The sequence below is a fragment of the Numida meleagris genome, chromosome Z (genome assembly GCF_002078875.1).
Source record: "Numida meleagris isolate 19003 breed g44 Domestic line chromosome Z, NumMel1.0, whole genome shotgun sequence".
NCBI classification, from domain to species: Eukaryota; Metazoa; Chordata; class Aves; order Galliformes; family Numididae; genus Numida; species Numida meleagris.
The window spans coordinates 17,253,605-17,276,589 of record NC_034438.1 but is presented as its reverse complement, the minus strand read 5'-3'; the positions used below and the strand labels follow the sequence as shown (position 1 = coordinate 17,276,589).

General features: G+C 37.0%; 1 protein-coding gene across 9 annotated transcripts in view; it reads right to left on the bottom strand.

Annotated features, from left to right (window-relative positions):
* IL31RA (interleukin 31 receptor A) overlaps positions 523-22,985 on the bottom strand; it is a 42,171-nt gene continuing 19,708 nt past the window's right edge. For all 9 annotated transcript variants that reach the window (XM_021380878.1, XM_021380879.1, XM_021380874.1 and 6 more), the window contains 12 exons: positions 21,623-21,807; positions 19,519-19,670; positions 18,484-18,649; positions 16,449-16,531; positions 15,403-15,619; positions 13,891-14,073; positions 11,030-11,131; positions 9,836-9,982; positions 7,197-7,337; positions 5,855-5,948; positions 4,336-4,414; positions 523-3,780 (listed from right to left, as the gene is read on the bottom strand). In XM_021380878.1, coding sequence (XP_021236553.1) covers positions 3,166-3,780; positions 4,336-4,414; positions 5,855-5,948; positions 7,197-7,337; positions 9,836-9,982; positions 11,030-11,131; positions 13,891-14,073; positions 15,403-15,619; positions 16,449-16,531; positions 18,484-18,649; positions 19,519-19,670; positions 21,623-21,807 — 2,164 coding nt within the window. In that variant the 3' untranslated portion in view covers positions 523-3,165. The remainder of the gene's footprint in view (positions 3,781-4,335; positions 4,415-5,854; positions 5,949-7,196; positions 7,338-9,835; positions 9,983-11,029; positions 11,132-13,890; positions 14,074-15,402; positions 15,620-16,448; positions 16,532-18,483; positions 18,650-19,518; positions 19,671-21,622; positions 21,808-22,985) is intronic.

The window sequence follows — 22,985 nt, the reverse complement described above, 5'->3', positions numbered from 1 at the left end:
GAGGCTTTCAGCAGTCTGGGGCTAAGAAATGCCTGAACAACGAGACAGGGGCTTCCTAAAAATGCCAGTGGCATTCATTCAAACTTGAAAGCATTGTCCTCATTGCTCTATGTGAGTTGTAAACATTCAAGCGGCACTTTGGAACTAAGAAATGCCGCAGTACAGCGCAGCTCTTTTTCCTGCTGGGACTGGGGGGGTCCCACAGCTCAGCCCCTCAGCTGGCAGCCCCAGGCGGTGGGCAGGGAACCGGCACGGCCTGTGCTGCAGGGCACGGCGCCAGCGCACCGGGAGCTCGCCCAGGCTGCTCCGCTGGCCGCATTCCCCTCACCCTTCCTAGAAGTGTGCTGTCTTTTCAAGAGCTGAAGAAAGTCAAAGATACTGGGCAAGGAAAGTGCACCACTAAATGATCCCTCTGTACTTACTTTTCCAGCAAGTTCTTTTTTAAGCAAATTTAGAGAATAAATCTACACCATACTACACACATCTGCTTCGGTTCATGTTTTGACAGGCTATTAACAAAACTTCTTTCTGTGGAAGAACATTTTATTCAAACATCTGTGCCAACTTCCAGATTATTGCTGCTCATTCTTCTGTTCTGCTTTCAAAATAACCAGCCAAAAAGAGTTTGAGTTAAATTAAGTAGCAAGATGGCAGTAAAAATGATTGTTTACTCGTGGAAAGAAGGACAAACAATAGTCATAAGAAAGGTTTTGAAAAGGAAAAGAATTTAACTAGAATTTTTCTCAAATACTGAAAAAGATAATTTCTTTTAAGTAACAGAACTGCAAAGAAAATGGAAAAACAAAGGCTAAGAAAAGATACGTTCCTCACACAGAGCCTTGTTCCTAAGTTATCAGACCCTATGATTAAGAACAGTATTACAAAATGAATGCATAATGCCTCTCTGACGGCTCCATTTACAAACGTAGTTCTCTGCATGTGGGACAGAACAATGCACACAAAGCAACTGCTTTAGGCACGCCCTACCTTTAAGATGGGGTTGCCCGTGTTTTCTGATAAACGATGAATAGCCATAAGACAGGTGCATCACAAGAACTTTATCCAACCACTGTCTTTACTCCTTCTTGCGAGTTTACTCTTTCTTGCTAAGAGGCAAAAGATGCTGCTATCAACAACTACCTGAATTTACAGTGGGTCCATATACCTGTGGGCTCCAGACTTACTCACAGCGAGGATGCGCCCTGCTTCCTGATACAAATGCAGGCACAGAGCAGCAAAATGAGTCTTGTGCTCTCTTTGCAGAGAACTAGAAACCAGAGCAGAGCCACCCCGAACGCTAGCTCAATTACACGTTTCAGCCTGTTCAAAATCAATTTTACACAGTCTCAAATCATGCATATGTTATATAAGCTCTGTGTGTTACATGTTAAGTAACATTTGGCAGAGTATCTTAGCTGAGTATTTCAGAATAACTGCTAGCAAAGCATAAAGCTATTAAATAAATTTTCACAGATCATCTCTCACAATAATGAGCATGACATTTGCTATTAAGACATTGTTTTATGCATGTGACTACCAAGACTGCTTGTTACAAAAACATCAGGCTGCTGAATCTTCAGTATTTTGATATCTTGGCTGACAAGGTTAAAATGTTACAACCCAATGCTTGAAACCCCATGGCTGTCAAAACAAAGCCCTGTTGCTCAAATCTGTCAAGGGAGATTTCAAAATGAGAATCTCGCATTTCTTTGAATTAAGAGTTTCAGATTTGGCTCATTATCTTCTCTTGTTATATTTCTAATCTTTGGCAGCGTAAGACCAAAGGATTTGGAAACGGCAAAAGCTACCAGCTAAAACCTTGCTCTCAACCACAACATGCTTGCACACACCACAGTACAAGCAGCAGACCGCATGATCTCCAGCACGTTTTTCCCAGCCTTTTGGAGCACCACTTTGAAATATACCAAACACAGCCAACCATCACTGCCCTAAGATCTTTATTTGCAAAGGTCTGCTCAGCTTAACTATGAGAGTCTCTTTCCCTATCGCAGCTGCAATCACCAAGCATTTAAGTGATTATCTTATTACTGACCATAGTAATTTTCTGTATGATGGGAGCACTGGAAGATAACATCTGTACTGTCACTGTAGTTCAGGACTTGACCCTGCCTGTGCCTCAAGCTCCTCAACCATCCATACTGCTGAAGTGTTGGTTTGCACTCAGCAGAGGAGGGAACAAGCCCACCACCTTCCCATATGGGAAGTGCAGGTGCGCTGACAGAGGTGGGGAAGACAGCCTTGGACCAGGCACAGTCCTCCTCCTTCCAGCACCAAGTGCTCAAGTCAAGACATATACTGAAACAAGAAGCCTCAATTGAACCTCAAAGAACAACAGAGCAACAAATACAGTAAATACACAGATTAGTATTTCAGGTCGAAGGCCAGGATCTTGTGGGCTTTTAGGCAAGACTCCAGGCATATTATAAAACAGAAGACCCCAGCTTGCAATCTCACCCACGCTGATGAGCAAGGGTCATCAGGTGCAAGTTTTGCTGCACAAACAATAGATTGTGATATTTCCCCATGTCTGGGCTCAGACACAAGCACACATGTATTTATATGTACAAAAGCACTTCACTGGGCAGTTTCTCAGAGGAACTGATATAGTTTCATAGACGACATATCTGCATAATTGCATCTCTTCTGCTGGAGCTATACTAGCTTGCAACAGTACACATAAAACTAGATACAAAACAAGCAAGGGAAAAAAAACTGGAAAGTTGTTCTTCTTCATGTAACTTAAGGAAATATTTGGCAGGTGTTGGCTCTGTTCAAGTTAGTGCACATTGCCCCAGCAGTGCTCACCCATCTGAACTGGCTGCCTAGGGGGAAAGCAGCAAGCTACTTGCACTGCGTGATGTTCTCACAGGGAAAATCAAAATGAAAAACTAAGAAAAGCTACATCCTTTGTCTTACTACTGACAAATTTCTCTGGTTTAAAAAAAACAAAAACAAAAACAAATAAATCCCCCACAACTCTGAAAGTGAAGCTTCACAGGAATAAACACAGTACATTAATTACTTCACAGCTATTTGAAGGAATAGGGTAATTTCATCCAGAGTAACCACGACCATCCAGGAAACACAGGAAAATAAAAAAGCAGCACTACCAGGTTGGGACTTTACAAGGAACTCTGTCTCCCGCTAATGAGCTGTTGCCAGCCCAACCATGTCCAATGTTATATAGGTTTGTCCTACAACATTTTGTTGAAGTCCAGGTAAAACAGCTGCCTGGCTTTTGGGTTCATTCTTGCTGTGTTCTGGCAAGTTCTCAGAAACAAGAAATTCTCTTGTTTTAACAGAATTTCTAAGGTATGGATTGAAAAGGGTTTTTTCACTGAAATCTTCTTCTGTGCTTAAAACTTCTTCATTATCATTTTCTTCATTTTTAATTGGGGCCTGTTGGGAATCACATAAATCATCTTCCAGCATTTCTATGGATTGAATTTTCTTGGCTGGTATCAAAGCTGAATGTATTTGACTTCTGAAATCTTGATCAGTGATTATGTAAGGCATGGATGGTGAAAGGTGCTTAGCAACTTCCTGTTCTTCATTATTTGGTAGCTTTTTATCACCATTTAGCAGAGATATTCTGTATTCAGAGATGTTCTGTGCCTCATTTGTATTAACTTCAGTACTTCCAGAAACACATTTTTCACAATTCATTAGTAGTGATCTTTCATGTTCTTCTTCAGGAAAACAATCTTCCAAAACACTTATGTTTTCCAGGCCTCTGGTTTTATCCTCGCATGCCACTCCCTTTGAAAATGAATTATTCTGTCAGTATGAAGACATGAATTTGAAAGTTTTATACAGACAGATAAACTATCAGAAGACTCTTTAATATATGAAATATTGCCAGTTAAAGTGCATTCCAGCACATGCAGTTAAATGTGAATGAGTGTTTAAAAAAAGACAACATTATTTTACCATTTGCTAAACACTTTCATTTTGTGGTCAGAATGAACCTGGACTGTTTCCATCTGATCCACTCTAACCAACTAGCTTACGGACAAAATTTTAAATTCATGATTACGCTTTCTATAGACTCTTGATCAACTCCATTCAAATAAGTATAAAAACATTAGTAAGGATATATGTAAACAATTAAAAGGATGGAAATATTAGCACAACAACATAGCTCTGGATTATCAACTTTGATTATATGTTGCACTACGTTTTTTTGTGGAGAACAGAGGAAACATCCAGACATGGAGATTTGAGTCAGTGTTTATAGCTAGAAAACAACTGTCACAAGTACTTTTCTTCTGCCCATTTGATCCCCTCTTTAATAAATAAAACCGCAGCTGTTACCACAGATGCATCAAGAGGCCACTGCACTGCAACGCTCTCTGCAGGGTTGGGTATATCAGGCCAGCAAACCTTTTTAAACCTATTATTGAGAAAGGATGTTAGTCAAATGTTGAAAATATAGATTTTTAAAAATCTTGTGTTACAGAGACATTACAGAATAATTGTTAATGCACAGCAGTTGATTTTCTGATTATATAATGCACTAAATAACAGCACACCAAAATAAGGCCATATACCGAAACTGCTGTGATTATGTTTCTGGTAGTTCTTCAGAAAAAAATGCCAAATCAACTACACTTCACTCTACTGAAAGTGTCCAAAGCAGCATACCACATGAAAGCGACATCGAGTTCTTATTTTAACAGCAGATAAATCACTCGTAAGTGAAGCTGTAGCTTATAGTACTCTCATGGAATAGTAGTCAGGAAACAAAATAGTGAATTCATATTATATTTAAGTACAAGTGAATGAAAACTTGGCCAGAGCTTGACTTTTCAAATCACAACTTGATCCACACAAGAATATGAACGCTAAACTACATCTCAAAGCATTCTCTGGGATCAAAATTCAGCTTCTTTCTTTTGTGAAAAATCAGAATAAACAATACAGAGGAAGATGTAAAGCTGCTGGAAATCACACTTATCACATCAACTATACTTATATCTATATACTATGTTTATCTATCAATACATCAACTTACATCTCTTCATGAGTTTCCATAGCTTAGAACCTCCCAAAAGAGTTATTATTGTTAAGCATATTATTAAGCTCTGTCCAAACAACCCAGTCATTCTTCAGGCTAAAGAAAAGCATGTTCTTAACCTTAGCAAATCCTCACAGCCACCTTCGGGATATTGCAGCATCCCTGACTTCCAAGGAACCTGAAATCTGGCTGGGGACATCTCTGACAGTAGATAAGGGAATTACAGATCATATATAGATACGGATTCAAACTCATGGATCGAGCATACAAATGCTTTCAGATGATGATTTTTTTTAGTTTATTTATAGTGCAAGGAAAGTGTATATAAACTAACAAAAGTCATTCTAGTGTAGCTAAGATCAGCAGTACAGCTTAGGTGAAATGTGTTCTAGTGGTGTGCTTGCAGACATATTAAGAGTGTGTGGGAAGCTTTCTTTTACCTTTATTTGGCATCATTATTTCAACATCTGAATTAAATTATGCTTTTCTCACTTAACAGGCCACAGAACTGCAACTGGCATGTAACATTTTCCATAAACTGACACAGAGAGTACTAAATCCATCTCTCCCTTTTTTTCTTTTAACTGCACTTTCTGAAATTAATATTTTTTTTTGGTCTAAAGCATATTAACTGCACTTACAAGATAATCTGTATGCTTAGTTATTTGTCACTCCATCTGTCAGCTGTACTTTCCTTATTTGACACTGGTATGAAAACCAACACAGATGCATTTTGAAAATAAATTTAAAAATTCCTTTTAATAATTTAAAATATATTGACTAGATTCCATTTTAGAAAATGAAAAATGTACTTACAGGTGTTTTTTCAAAATGCAGGTTATCCAAAGACCTAACAGAAACAACATGCTTAATCCAACCGGTATAGCAATGAAGACAATATCTTCTTTATCTTTAGAGGAAAAAACAGACGGTTAGCATTTCTTCCTGTACTTTAAGACAGCTGATTTTCCACATCAAAGTCACCTAATTAGCAGCACTGTAAAGACCTTTGCCAAAATTAATCTGAATTATTCAGAATACTGAATAGTACCCATTGTACAATGTGTGAAAAGTTGAGCATTTTTCCTCCAGCTACTAAGACAGAAAAAAAAGAAGGAAAAAAGCCCAGCATCACACAATAATCCAGACTGGAGTAGACATCTCCAGTTCACCTTGTCCAACTCTGAAATCAGAATCAGGTTGTTTAGTGTCCTGTGCTAGCGCCAATCACTGACTGCCATCCACGATGAAAAGCCTAATACCTTTCTGGGTACTTGTTGTTTTCAAGACACCTCAAACCGCTATGGAGTGACACTGCTACTTGTTATTACCAAATAAATCTTAAATACAATGCCAGAAATAGGTTTTAAATATGCTTAAAATATAGTTATTCTGATGACTGAAACATACTGTACAGATTTCTGAGCTAGCTTCCAAGTACTTAACAGAGGCAGGTAAAGACAGCAACAGAGACAAGACTTCAGCACAGCCTAACCTACCTTGTATGTGAGTGGAAAACTAGCAGAAGAATTTACAGGCAAAAAATAAAATTACCTTCACATCTCATACCCTGTTTATGGGCAGCTAATGTACTTTCTCATATTTCAGTTCACACGCACATATATATATATCTTTCACTGTGACTACATGCAACTCTGTATATGCATATACACACACACATAGGTACACACAAATATGCATGGAAAACATTCCATCAGAAGCAGAAAAGAGAAAGCATTTGATTTTCTGCTTGTAATCATCTTAGCAATCTGCACAGCAAAATGTTATTCAGTGCACAGCCATTCTAAATCTAGTAACTTGGATAGAAATACCTATTTTCTGATCAACTGTAGGGCATTCAATCCCATGACTGATGGCATAGAAATAACATGTTGATCCCACAAAGATTTATAGTATTGCACAGATTTACTGACAGCAAAAAAAATGTGACGTTTTGTCTCCTTATCTTGAAGTTTAAGTCTGTAAAGATTTCCAGTGAGACCAAGTTAAGTTCAGTTCATGTTGATCATTCTTACTTGCTTTGTTTAATACCCATTTTAAAAATTACTCTAGCAACATCTAAATGAAAAGAATCCTGTATTTATTACCCCCAAAACTTCTTTCAGAATAGTAGTAACTAGCCTTGAAAACTACTTACTGAATTTCAAAGTCTTGAATGTTTTTGGCTCTCCACTGGTTCCACCAGCTCTGTTGCTTGCCATGATATAGACAGTGTACTGTGTATTAGCCTGTAAAGACTTCAGTGTGTATTGTAGAACATCAGAGTTCACTGTTTCATCTTTTAAGGAAAATATTTATGTCAGTAAACACACAAAACAGTGTTACATCAGAAGACTGAAAATTCTTTATCATCTTTTACAAAGATAAATCACAGAGCTTTAAAGACAACTTGAAATGCAAAGCAACCCTATCGGTCCTTTGAGATAGAACAAGCAATGCTTACTGATGCCATTTAACTGCTTAAGGAAAAAAATAAAAATAAAATAAACAAGAATAAATATATACCTTTTTTTAAATTTAAGGTCTTTATTTTATCACAAAAAAATGTTCTGAGAATTTTATTTCCACAAGCTGTGGAATCTAGGCCAAGACATTAAAAAGTTAAAACAGCTGGTAAAATTTGTGTTTCTGCAGCTCATAAAATTTGACTATATTTCTAATAACACAGCTAGACACCAATCATCCAAAAGAATGCCAATCTACCAGCCTTGGATAGCACCCCCAGTAAAATCAGAGGAAGTCAGCAAAAAGTAAAAGATTTTTTTTTCCCCCTGGTCAATTACTGGAATTAACATGGGTACATTTTACTTTAGAAGTATTTTAGACAGTGCACGTATCTTAACATTCTATGTCTACGGAATGATAAAGAATATGTTTATAACATGGAATTAAAACATTTTCTGGTGAATTTAGTCTAAGCCAGTATATTGTTACTCAGCTAAATTAAGAACCACTGGGGTAATAGATATGTTGCAACATATCCTGAGAATAAACAAAGTACGTTTCCCCTAAGTCAAGATGGGGAAAATGAAGTTCTGGAGTTAAAAGGCCATCAGTGAAGTCACCTTGGCACAAACTCAGAGTTCTATTCTTAGATGTGACAACAGAAAAGCCTAAAAAACCAACAGTACAGCTGGGTTTTGCCTTTTAGAACTAAATTCCATGAGCTGCTACTTAAAACTATTTTTCTTAAGAAGCTAATCTGAATCCCTGGAATAGACACAGTCTGTTTCACGTGAGAAGCTTTACAACGCCTTACACGTTATGCTTTGGTTGAGGCTGAATGTGGGAGAATGATCCCACACAAAACATTCAGTAACTAATGCGGCATAACTCATTCAGAAACTAACATGGCAAGAAGGATTGATTGTATGTTGAACACTCAATCTGACAGAAGTGGTCACATCTTCTTCTCTCTAATTTACAAATTGCCAGAAATACTTTTGCCTTGGCTCTGAACTGGTTATCCAGAAGCAACTGAAGACATGCCAAGATTTACAAGCTTGAGATTGTTTAAAAAAATATTATGTTAGGTATCTATGTTATGTTAGGTAGCTATCTATTACGTCTAAAAGAAGGAAAAGAACCATTTCTAAAATTTTGAGTGATACAATTGTACTCTTAATAAACTATACAGGAAGAAGAAAATTAGGTCATAGAAACACTTCTCACAAAGATTCTACAGAAACCATTGCTTTAAGTCTATCAACATAATTCTATCTATTCAAATTTGCATGGATTCTACTCCTGATACATGAAACTAAGAATATAATCAAAAAGTTATGCTGGCAGCCTACAGAGCAGGGAAGCTGTATCAACCAGAGAACATTAAGCACATTTGAAGAAATTGATCTAAAAGACTATGTCCAAAGAAGTAATTTCTTGGCAGCTTATTTTAGCACTGTGACTATCACTTACTACTTTGCTTTTAATATAAAAATAGTTTTAATAGAAAATTTCCACCATACCATTCCAGAAGCTGAGGGCTTGGGAAAGGCATCCTTCCAAGAACACGCATGGAACTTATGAACTCACTAAAATCTCATGAACTTCAAATTCATGAATTTGCACAGGATCTATGCCTCATTAATGTATTCTATCTGCACTTTATCTCTTCTACCTTTATTGAGATTTCTTTCAACTGGCTTCAAATATGTCATCATAGAGACATTTGAAGATGAAGAAAGAGTAGTACTTATGCAAGAGTGGAAAACTACAAGTATATGGCAAATAACAGTTTCTGGTTTGGCAAAAAACTGCAAAAAAAAAATTTTTTTTCATTATGACGAGAAAGCTGCAAAAATCCACTAATGTAAGAGCTGCTATCCATCCTACTCTGTGAAAAAGAAAAGGAATGATAATGCTGCTACACTCTGACTAAATTTAACACTGAGATCCATCGTATTTGCACCCCCTCAATGAAGCACAAAGGACAATGTGGTTAACACCCCTGGCTGCACCACCAAGGGTAGTATATTAACAGTAAAAAAAAATTTTTTTTAAATAATTAACATCAAGCACTGCTGTACAAAATAAGTTCAAAACAGGTAGAGAAACTGAGCAAGACTACACATGCAATACAAGCAAGGAACGTTCACTAACATACTTCTTCATTTCAGTTAAATCTAAAAAAAATCCTAAATCTTTATGTAAGCCATATTTAATATCAGTATTTTCAGACATATTTACAACATAAAATAACAAAGTATGCTATTAATTACAGAGAGCAGATTGTCATAACTGAGGCAAAAGCTCTGACGTTTGATGTATACTTACTCAATTCTTTTCCACCTTCAGGTTTATAAAATATTGTGTAGTTATTGATAAAGCCATTTCTTTTATCCTTTGAAATCTCCTTCCATTTTATTGTAACTTCATTTTTGCCTGGAAAACCCGTATCAGCCACAGGGCCTTCTGATGGCTCTGCATCAAAACATTATAAATCAGGAAAAGGAGTGAATTAGTCTATCTGTCAATATTATCCACACGTTACTTCACGCATACCAATAACACTAAGCAATGCAAACATCTTATGGGTGCTCTGATACAGCCCCTAACTTTTCTCACTCTCTCCAATGTGTGACTTCTTCTAATAATATACCCCATGTCTCTTTTGATGTTTGCATTTTTCTCAGTGTTGCTGCATCCATGTATCTCAATACCATTAAAAGTCTCTATCCTCACAACGTCATAGAGAGGTAACTCATAACTCTGGAGCAAGTGCTCACTGTGCTTCAGTTTTTATAAAAAGTAATCTCTGTCAACATTTAATACTATCACAGCATTCAAACCCAAGTTGTGCTAATGAGTGTTACTCTACCACAGCAGTCCATTACCTTTTTCTAGCAATTAATGTTTAATCCGCACTGCACTATGTGTGCATGCACACTTACATAGGTCTATATGCACAAATGAGGAAAATTTTCTCCAGAAATCTCAAAATTATCAGTGAACTACTCTCTTGCAGCTGGCTGTATAAATCACCATATTCACATTAAACTTCTACAAGAAACCTTCACACACATACATGCAATTTCATCCACAGTTTCTATTCAGCTACAAATGTCACTGCGTATCTTTTTTTTATATGCAAGACATCATATATACTATTACAATATAAAACTTAACAAAAAGCACAATTTTCAAACTATTATTTTATTCTGTGAGTAGAATGTCTCATGCACGAGCACAAGTAGTACAGTATATATACGTAAATGCAGCTGCAAAATTCAAGAGTAATCACTTAAAAAAAAAAACCCACAACTGTTTCATGTTTATAGCTGTTCTTCTTCCAAGTACTCTGTATACAGTACATAAAATTTACAGCTATTAGTGGATTAAAGCAGCACTGTACTTGTATTTTCTTCACCATCTACTTCTCTCCCTCAGTAATGCTAGTACCAAATTTCACAAATAAAATACACTCTAAGAGAGAGACTACCTTTCACATAGCTGGTTTTAAATATGTACCTTTTTCTTGAACATAAGTTTGAATGGAATACGGAGCTGTTACTTTATTTCCATAAACAGGATACACTGATATGTTGTAGCATACAAATGATTTAAAGTTTTCTGTAAAGAAAAAAAAAATAATATTTGCATAGAACTCTGCTCATAGAATTTAAAGAAATAAAGGGGACCAAATCACAGTGTCTTCCTAGGTGGATAGTAAATACATATATACAGATTTGAAAGTATAGTATATAATTATTATTTCAAGTATTCATTATAACATTTAACACAAATAATTCTATTTTGTAAGAGCACCGATTCATTATTCACAATAAATAGTTTGAACGAGTAATTATACGTCAGCTTTATGCAGTTTCCATATATGAAGCCACTTACTCATCTCTAACGGTTCAGGATATTGGCAGAGGTTTTTATTTTCAAATAATCAGTATAAAACGATATTTTCAGCAACATTTTCAATTTCATACATTAGGTATGCTGCTCTGCAGAAAAGAGCTTTGTTTTGTGAGCCCCAGCTCTTAACTGTACGCTGATAGTCCAGTTATGCTGACTGATATACCTCTAAGCAACTTGACTCACAGCACACCTGTACACGCGAAATTGCTGCACTAGACTTTTATAGAAGTTTCAAAACATAGTTCGAGTTTCAGGAAATTATGCTTTCAACTCTGAATAACCTGGCAGCCAAGTAATCAGCAGGATGCACCTCACTACTTAAAATAACTCGTCAATTCAGAGAGGACTCATTTGTGGTTTTTTGAGAAGTTTAAGGGGTTTCCTATACCACTCCTCCTCCAACTCAGCAAGTAAAATTCTATAGACAAATTCATATATCAGCTTTCCACTGCTTTTTCAATCTCTTACACTTATCAGAGCCCCGCATAAATTAGGATGGCCCACATGTCGTCTGTAATACAATTCCACAAATGACAGAATCAGGCCTGAACAGACAAACTACACTACACTTCTAGTGTAACTGGTGCTCAGGGTAACCAAAGAGGTCTCAGTTACGCACAGGAGGAAGTTGCTTTTTAATTAAGAACACCTATAAATATCATTTCTTTTTTTTAATAATTTGTTGGAATAGCACAATTTTCAGGAGAGTCACGACTCAAGTCAGTGTGTACTAAACTGCTCTTGAACTTTATTTTAAGGAGATTGTTGTTTAATTTGTTCTACTATAGCAGAAACACTATTTAAAGCAGCATTGTCTGTGCCAGTAAGACACACTTCAGCAGCAAAGTAAGCATTCGTTAACAAACTAGGTGTTCCTTTTTACTTTAGAAAAATGAAGGGTACTTGCTTCCTGAAAACTTTAGAAATTCTTCTACCTAGATGTAGGATTCAGAAAGATCCTTAAATGGACAAAAGCAACTTTCAAGTTTATTAAATTTAAGTTTACTAACGGAGAACTAAAGAAGTAAAAATCCAAAAATCACATTCAATATATATCATATACATTCTGACAATTGCTCCTGGGCTCATAAAATAAAAACAAAGGAAAGATGCATTTCATTAGCTGCAGACAACACGCAAGAGATACTCGCTCTGATATTAACATTCACAGTTTTGCCTTTTTACATATCTTATGGACACACACCGTGGAGACTATGTAAACATAGCCAAATCATTACTATTTTCAGAATTTATCACTAAAAGAAGGTCAGTGTTTACTAGAAAAAGGTGAGCAGTTCCTCACCTATTTGTCAGTACACCATAAGGCCACTGAAGCCTCTGAGGAATGCCTTAGGTCGTAATACAAAGGTGATTATAAGATACTTAAGACAGTGTATGAGAACTGTTAGGCTGCAGCCTGAACCAGTGATTGAGCACCTGGTGAAGGAACATACACAGCCCTGGGAGCACAGGTGGAAGCAATTCACCTGTGTGACTGGAAGGGGTGGACCTTGGCTCCATCTCTCCCTAACTATGTTTAAAGACTGCTAGCTGCAAGGGAAGCATCTCTACTTGGAGACTGTCTCCTTTGGACTGCTTGGTGAGCTCTGATCCTCAGAAAGGGGTAACCAATACCTCCTTTATTACTGGATTGTGACTGCTACCTTTCTTGGGTTTGAAGCAACTATATCTGCTGCCACCTATCCTTACAAACAGGTTGACCAATCGCTCCATTCGCTTATTTTAAAGCAAAATTCTCCCTGAAACCCTCTGGTAGGCTTCTTGCTCTTCTAAAACACATGAAGACACTGTCTTCTCCCATCTTTGAATTCAGTTTTTTGGCTCTAGATTATTCTGTTTGATATCTGTCACAGGCCAGAGGAGCATGAAAACATAAGATCTGTAGCCTAATGTTATACAGGAACAAAGACCATCTTGCATCTTGTGTCAAAATCTGAGAGATAAAATTGCTGTTGAACTACATGCAGCAATTTCAATAAAGCATAAAATAAGGCTGTTGTCTGTATAAACCTGCATGAAATCGAATCCTTTAATATTGGATTGTATACAGTCTTTCAAATATCAACAGTTCTATGCTCTATGTGCCCAATGTGATACAATTTTAAGTACGGTGGTCTGGATCAGAATCAAGTGTGAGACTCTCAGAGGCAATATGAAAGCAGATGGCCAGTTCCTGTTAACTCCATCTAAAAGCCAATTAAAGTTAGATATTTTGTTCTTCTTTTTTTCCAAGCACATATGTTAACACAGACATGAAAGGGATCGACTTGACAGAAAGCAGAACAATCATGTCAAGGTTAGTTTCAAAACAGCTGCTTGCAAATTCAACCTCATTTGCTCTTTCTTGTCTACATACAAATAAATACACATAAGTATCTATATGTACATATAAACATACATATGTGTACATTACCACAGCTGTAACTCGTAAATGAACATACTTTTGTTAGGTTTCCACTTCGTAGAATTTGATATATATTGCCATGATCGACTAAAAGGATCTGTCTCCATTTCCTCATACCACTCAACTACATACTCAGTTACTCCTGGTTCAGAGACTGTCCATTCCAGAATCATTTCTTCCTCTGTTGTAAAGGTTCTCACTGCTTCAATAATTTGAGAAGCTAAAAATGTAACAGAATGTCATCAATTCTATCTTTGTAAAAACTGTAGCAAAAGAACAATTCAGTCACAGCTAGTTGAGATTGCTTCTTTAGAGAAGTATGAGGCTTAGCCAAGGTTAAGAAAAAGTGACTTTACAATTATATTCATACACACGTATCAAAAATAAAATGAAGCATATAAGAACTGTAACAATAAAAAAAGAAGGAGGGACCAATCAAATAATCAAGATGATACGTAAAGAGATTTACACAGAATCAAAGTACAGTTTCTCTTATAGGATCTAAATTTCACAGCTTATCAATGATGGTACAGATACACGAGTTTTCACTGGGGTATCAAATGGCAATAAAAAACAAGTAAAGCTAGTCAGTAGGATTGTGACAGTGAAGCAAAAGTAGACTATCAACCTGTAGAATAAAATTAATGGAAACCTGACTGAAAATCTAGGAAAGCAGAAGGCAAAGGATCTAGTGATACAAAGTTATAATTAAAGTATACAGGAAAAAAAAAACATATACCATGGTAAGAACAGGGAAATGTTTACTGAGGAATATAGAAGCAGACAGAGAAGTAGCCAGCAACCTCCAGGACATGATGACATCATGTCTGAATATCCAATTTTTCTGATTAGACTGGAATTTAATTGTGCAATTCCAGAGAGGCGCTCCTACAACTGATGTAGAAGTGATTCAACAGTGGGTCAATTGGAGCCTTTCTCACAGATCATGGGTAGCCAGCAGGATACTGCAATACAAGGCTAACAGAGATATCTGAATTAAGCATAAGAGCCCAAGAACAATGTCCACGGAAGTGGGCAGAATGGGATATATATAAAACAAGCATGTTTCTCTCTCCATTTTTGTTAACGCATCTTAGGGACTTCTATCAAAATTAAATAAAATCAAACATGGTGCAATAATGCCCCGAGGTAACCAACTTTATGGTCTGGGAGACGGGTGAGGCATAATTTGATGATACTATCAATTTATTTGGGAGATTCAGACTTTGAACTAAAACAAAGTAATACAACACAAATAATAACACATCAGAAAATGCTGGTATTTTAACAATGATATGTTAAAACAAAAGTGCAAACAATAACTTTCTGCAAAGGAAACATGGTATCTGATAGCTAAATACAAGAGAAATACTATTGTTCCAGTAAAAATAACAGACTACATAGTCTTACATACAGTATGGCTCTACATATAGTTCTAAGAAAAGTCCTTAGCACAATTTTGCTTCCACTATAATACAACTTACACTGATGTCAAGAATATCATTTGCTTGTAATAAGAAAAATATATCGCAGTACTAAAAAATCTTACATTTTTCATCAGTGGATGGAATCCTCAAAATAGCTGCAGGAGAATTTCCAGCAGAATTATAGGCAGTAACAGATACTATATATGCCTCTTCATTTAAAAGTAAAGTAAATTTCTTATCAGAAGTGAAGTTTGTCGTTTGAAGTGCAGTATTATTTTCTGGAAAGTACTGTATTTTGTAGCCCAGAATTCTCCCATGGGGTGGAAAGTTGCTTAACAGCTATTAAAAGAATATATTAGTAAGTGTTTCACAGTGTTATCTGTATAGTCAAAACTATATACTGTATTAAAGAGCACTGGATCTCTATAAATAAAAAATACACATGCTAAAAAAACATGGTAGAGGGTAGTTGGGGGGATCTTTCAGTTATCAGAATGCAAACACATTCTAGTTCACAAGCTATTCATCACCTTGCTTCTCAATACGGATTCCTTAGAACATCTCACTACTTCAAAACAGCAGCTCTAGAAATAGTTAGCATATTTTATTTCCAGAAAGACACTGATAATCTTTCCTTAAAAAATATTTTATAGTGATACATTTTGCTCTTAGAAGACACATTAGGAAATCACAAAAGAGAGCAACTCTTAAAAATGTCTATTAAAATTAGAAGTGATCTCACAAAACTGTACCTCAAATCAATAGAAAACCCAAAAATTACACTGCAGCATTAGTTGAGAGAAAATTACAACATAAGCCTAGTCATTTCTTTCAGCAATTTAATTACACAGATGTTTAGTTTTAGTAAAAGACTATCAAATTTAAATGTAAATTTAAACACAGCATTGGTAAACTGCATTGTTTAAGATCAGTTGCAAGGATTTTTCAATCAGATTTTCCAGTGATTTCAACACAATCAAACCCTCTTTCTGCACTTACTATAACACTCTGTTAAGCTAACCATCACTTAACTGAAGCCTTTTCACTCTTGATTTGGTTCAGTGAGGGTGTCATTGTTTGTTTTTATGACCACCACTAAAAATACTCCAATGCACCATGAACTACAGGATACCAATACGATTACCAATTCATAAAAAGTGTTATTTACCTTCCACATAAGATAGACAGATCTGTTTCCAGCTGTGTGTGAAGACTCAATTACTCTCCACAAATCCACTTTTTCTGAGGGAGCTATTAAACAACAACAACAAAAATTCTGAGATCTGTTGTTATAACTGGCCAAAGGGATGGCTCATGCCATATGACATTGTGCTCAGCAAAAAAATCTGAGGAAACAAAGGGGTGGATGCTCAGAATGATGGCATTTGTCCTCCCTCACCTTGAGAAGTATGCAGGTTTGGGCACCACAATATAAGAAAGACATAAAACTATCAGACAGTGTCCAAAGGAGGACTACAAAGATGGGGAAGGGTCTAGAGGAGAAGATGCATGAGGAGCAGCTGAGGGCCCTGGGTCTCTTCAGAGCAGAGCAGGCTGAGAGGAGGCTTCATGGCAGCTGCAGCTCCTCACAGGGAGTGGAGGGCAACACTGAGCTCTGCTCTCTGTGACAGTGATAGGAACAGCAGAGAACTGCATCAAGGGAGGGTCAGGTTCAGTGTTAGGAAAAGGTTCTTCTCCAGAGGGTGGTCAGGCCCTGGAACAGAGTCCTCAGGGCAGTGGTCACAGAATCACAGAATTGCTCAAGTTGGAAAAGACCTTCAAAATCATCAGATCCAACCGCAACCTCACTATACTACCCTAGCTCTAACAACCCACCAATAAATCATGTCCCTGAGCACCACATCCAAACGGTTTTTAAACACATTCAGGGATGGTGACTCAACCACCTCCCTGAGGAGCCTGTTCCAGTGCTTAACAACCCTTTCTGTAAAGAAGTTGTTCCTGATATCCAACCTAAACCTCCCCTGGTGCAACTTGAGGCCATTTCCCCTTGTCCTGTCACCAGTGAGAAGAGACCAATCCCTCTCTCACTGCAATCACCTTTCAGGTATTTGAAGAGAGCAATAAGGTCTCCCCTCAGCTTCCTTTTCCCCCAACTAAACAGCCCCATGGTCCCAAGCTGCTGGACTTAAAGGAGCATTTGGACAGCGCTCTGAGATGTAGGATTTGGGTGGTCCTGTGTGGGACCAGGAGTTGGATTCAACCATCTTCTGTAAAGCATCAACAAAAAAACACTTCCTGACTCTCTGAGGTGTGCTTGGTATGTCTCAAACACTTGCACTGCAAGGCTGTTGGCATGACAACAAACCAAAGGCTGACATCAACAAAGTATGGGATCCTGTTCTTGCACAGGATAGCTTTACTTCACTGACAAACTGGCCTACCTTTCCCACAAATATGTTTTTGCCAGAAACTTATTTTTGACAAATTTGTCATCACAAACTCACTTGTTTAGAGCCTTGGGAAGTGATCAGCAAACCTAGCAGCCATAAAAGGACTCCAGAGGGGCCCCATGTTGTCATCCTCGTGGTAGTCACTGATGTTTGCCATTTCAAGACTGCAACCTCTGGATGAGTGCTCTGTCCCTCCCCACCCCCCGCATCCTGATGGGAAGCAGTGAATGATCTCCTTGTTTTGCTTTGCTTGCATGCACAACTTTTGCTTTACCTAGTAAACTGTCAACCCTTGAGCTGTCTCACTCTTACCTTTCCAGTTCTCTCCCCCTCTCTACTACAGGGTAAGTGAGTGAGCAGCTGTGTTGTGCTTAGCTGCCTACTAGGGTTAAATCACATCATGTTGTTTTACAACTGGCAATTTAATTTTCCTACTCATTAGTTATTGTATTGTATGTAATTACTAAACTACATTTCTTCCACTGTCCTATTTCACACATTTTCATTCTCCACATATCCTCTGTAATACTTCCTCCCTTCCTGTCTCTCTATTCACCTATTTTCTTCCTATGTTGTTAGTATTTAAATTACCTTTCAAATCTTTTCCTCTCCTTATCTGTCTTGCAGTTTTCCCTCTTCTGTATTTACTTAAAATATGTATTAGTACTAGTTAAACAACAGAATTATAAATTCAATAGATCGATTTGTTGAAAAAAGTTTTCTATTATTAACAACTTTTGCTCCAAAGTATACCTCCCCCAAAAAAACCACACGATATAGTTGGCCTACCTTTCTCTTCTGTGCTTGCTGTTTCCTCTCTACACCACTCACTCCAGAGTTTTGATTCAACACTGATACACCGAATGGCAACCAAATACTCTGTGGAGTCCCACAGACCTGTGAGATTATGTGTTGACACCTCCTCTCCAGAAGCCACCATAACAGTGTCAATTTCCTGAAATTGATGCATGAACAAAAATGGTTACCTATAAAATTGGATACAGATACAAGGCCTGGTTTTAAAATACTCATGAAAGATGAATATTTGACTTTCACACCTGTCCCGTGAAACTCAAAATCACTTGTTTTTTATTTCATTTTTCTGTGTGGTATCTTCGTTCTTCCTATAAAACTTTGGTGTCTGAGAAACTTGAGCCTAAAGTAGCTTGGGGTTGACTGACATGTGGCTTGAACCACGTGCAGCTCCCAAGCAGTTCTACTGTTTAGTCTGTTTAGTCTGACTAAAACCTTACTAAATTTGGAATGGAAAACAGACTGTGAATGGAATCATCACCTTCACACTAAGAAGAACTGAAATAAGCCGTGTGAAATAAGACAAAGCCTAATAATATTGCTCTTCCCTACAACCGTCCTTTGTTTAAGTGTTAGAAAGACAAACTCAGAAAAATAACCTGCTTATTTCCTATCTTGCAAAATCTGTACTTGGATTAACTTGAAAATTAATATGTAATTAGTCCATCTTAATCTGATTCATCTACTATGATTGGGAGTAAATGCTGTTTTCATCACCAGAATGCAAAACAAAAATAACATCTTGACTAATTATGTGTGTAACAGGCCATTCCTTTGCCCTTCACAGAAATACCAGAAGTACGCTATGTACCAAAATATATACTGACCAAAAGGAAAATTCATCTTAGATAACGAAACAATGAACTTAATGCACACCTAAATATCCTCCACTAAAATAACAAGGTTTTATCATTATTTCCAATTGCTTCTTGTCTTTTTTATAGTTAGCCTTTTATAGCATTATGAAATTAGTCACAAAGCCACATTCAAAAGAAAACAAGAGCAGCTTACCGATGAGTTTGAATACAAGTTTCTGTATCGAATCTGGCATTTTACATCTAGTAAACGTGTACTTTTCTCAGGTATTTTCCAGGTTACTGTAAGCAACTGCTTTATACCAGCATTTTTTTTTAATGAAACTATTTCAGGAGGTTGAAATTTCTCTAGAATGGAGAAACAAAAGAAAAGGCTTACATAAATACCAGAACTGGTCTATGAGTATTCCATGAAGTTTAACTACTATCCCAAGTAAGTACAGTCCAGCAGAGAATTCATATGATGCTGTATTTTATAGACATAACTCTACATATGGGAAGTTATTTATAAGAGATTGTACCGTAATTAAAGCTGACAAACTTGCTCTCAAATAGATGTACAGATTTCTTCAATCTGTATCAGTGCTGAAGAATAATACTAGAGTCTCTTCCCGACGACAACAGCAGGAAAAAGAAAAGAATTGGAGCTCAGTTGCTAAGGTCAAGTCCTAATCGCAGATGAGGGAAGAATTCTATCACAAAGGATTTCAGGGCCAGAGCAATGTGAAGAAGACAATGGCAAAAGGACAGATTAACACTGAGAAAAGAGATGACTGGTACATAGGATTTGCAAAGTAACATGGAGCCACAGCAAGCCTGAACACAAGGCATAAAGGCACACAAGGCTGGAGAGCAGACAGAGTGCTGTATCAAAAATAAGCAATTAGAAGGATTACGCTTGTTTCCTCTGAACCAGCACTGACAGGCCTCTCGAGTTCTTAGCACTGACTCTACGATAACCAGCTCTTCTTGGTATTTCTTTACCACAGCTAAAACTTGTACCTCACATAACTTCTTGTGTGCTGTGTGGTACACACAGCTGCTTCATGGATGCCTGAAAATCACCAAGGAGCTGAACCCAACATACAGGATTTGAGCAGAAGCACATCGCTATAGCTTAGTTGCTTATATTCCACACTATCCAGCTCAGGGAAAGCCCTGTAGCTGGGACTCATGCTAGACTCACCCTTTCCACCAGTGTCTCACATAGAGCCACCAAATCCAACACATCTCTGCAGCCTGTTACATGCACTGAAGAAGTATTTAGAGAGATATACATTATGGAGGAAAGAGTGACAATGCTGACTTCGCTCTACTGAGATCAAAACCTTGAATACCTATACCAGAATGAATAGAGGAGAATGCAACATAGAAGAGGAAGCCAAAATAGTACTATTGCTCCTGAGAACTGCAGAACTGGTGATTTTTTTTCACGTTCCTAACCAGAAAGTAGAATAGCGGAATAAACGATTGGCAGATCTGGAGATATGATGATATTACCATTCATTTACAGCCAAACACTGCACTGACATCTAGTACCACTCAAAAATACAAACAGTTCAAGTACCAGTTATTTTGAGAAAGAATTTTAGTATATTGCCTTTACTTGTTGATTAAAAAATGCCTCAGGAATTTGTGATTTACTGCAGACATTAGCCAAAATATTGTTGGGTTTAGATATTCTAGGTATTCTGTATTATGAATACAACCATATCTTTTTTTTTTTTTTTAAAATCACCTCTTGGTAAGGCCAAGAAATAGCTAAAATTTGCTATCTGTTCCAAACAGTTCAAAGAATCTTACATGGAAAGACAATTAGTTAAAACTTAAGAGGAGATTCACTTAACTAAATAGGAAGGATCCAAATTTTCAGAAAATTAAAAAGAATTAAGCACTGGATGTGTAAGTAAGAATTAAACATTAGATGTAGTTAATTTCTGACACTTTACAATCTTACAGTTTAATCTTTCATATAGTCCTGTGCAGAGTGAGGACATCTGGGTCTCTTCCAACTTTGGATATTCTATGGTTCTATGAATTTTAACTAGCAATTAAAACGAGATGGTAATTCAAAAGTAAACCAGTATAAAACTAACTGAAACCTAAAGAATTATTTTAAAACTGTTATATTGAAAATATTATTTTTCATAGTTTTATTCTACAAAAACTAACTTAGTTTACACAATTTGTTCCAGCAATCTCTAAGTTGTATTTTACAGAGAAGGAAAAATAATTGCGGAAGATGCCATTGGTTCAACATACATTACATTTCTGTTTTTATTTAACTCTTTCTTAATTACCTATTTCTTCCATTCTTATAGGAACACAATCTGATGAGGCTTCACCCAAAACATTTTCAGCTTTCACTTGAAAACAAAGATTATCACCAAACGGAATATTTGGGTAATGAAATGAACATGACTCAGTTTTGCTTCGGCAGATGGAGATCTTTGGCTCCTGCATAACTGGACCTGGTACACTCATGCTAAAAATTGAAAAACAGGAGAAATAACAGGAGTTATACATTAGAAGATTTTCATACATTAGAAGATTTTCATACATAACCCTAACTGATTGTTACATTAGGATTTAATTATTATTTATATGTTTTCAAGGCTGCACAACTTCGTAACCCATGAAAATCTCCTTAGGCGATACATTTGAGCAAACAAATACTGTTTCATAATTGCACTGCTCCTGCATTCACTCCGTAAAAACAATAAATAATGCATATCAATAGCCCACAGAGATTAGTAAGATAACTTTCAAGGAGTAGTAATGAAAAGTAAAAATTACTTAATTCACATGTTATTATTATTTTAGATAAGGATCAAAGCAGTGAAATAATCAAGCAAGTCCACGTAAGAGCTTTTATAAAAATATGTACACAGATACAGCTCAAAACTCATGCCACAATGCACAGCTATGAGATAAAAAGCTTTCCTGCAACTTTTCAACACAGTATAAAGAAAAGTCAAATTGTACCACTGCCAATTTGTAACAAGGTAATTGAAATTTGACAGATTTTCCTGAAATAACACATAAGTAATATGCTGACTTTTCAGCATGTGCTTTCAAAATAAGCGGAACAGGATGCAAGACTAAGAAAACTTGGTTCATTTTACCTACTGACCCAGAAATTCTTCTACAAATTAAAACTTATATACGGGAGCTGTGTTAAATACTTCATATTATGCACTAGTTACACATATCTTTAGTGTAACTCAAAAAAACAGTTTGAGGCTGGTATTTCATGAATATTTTTAAGACAGCATAAGCTTGCACTCCTGTGAAAGAAATCACAGACTGGTTTAGGTTGGAAGGGACCTTTAAGATCATCTAGTTCCAGCCCTCCTGCTATAGGCAGGGACACGTCCCTCTAGACCAGGCTGCTCAAAGCCCCATCCAGCCTGGCCTTGAACGCCTCCAGCGAAGGGGCATCCACAACCTCGCTGGGCAACATGTTCCAGTGTCTCACCAACCTCACAGTAAAGAATTTCTTCCTGATATCTAGTCTAAATCTGCCCTCTTCCAGTTTAAAACTGTTTCCCCTTGTCCTGTTGCTACATGCCCTTATAGAAAGTTCCCCTGCAGCTTTCCTATAGGCCTCATTCAGGTACTGGAAGGCTGCTATAAGGTCTCCTTGGAGCCTTCTCTTCTCCA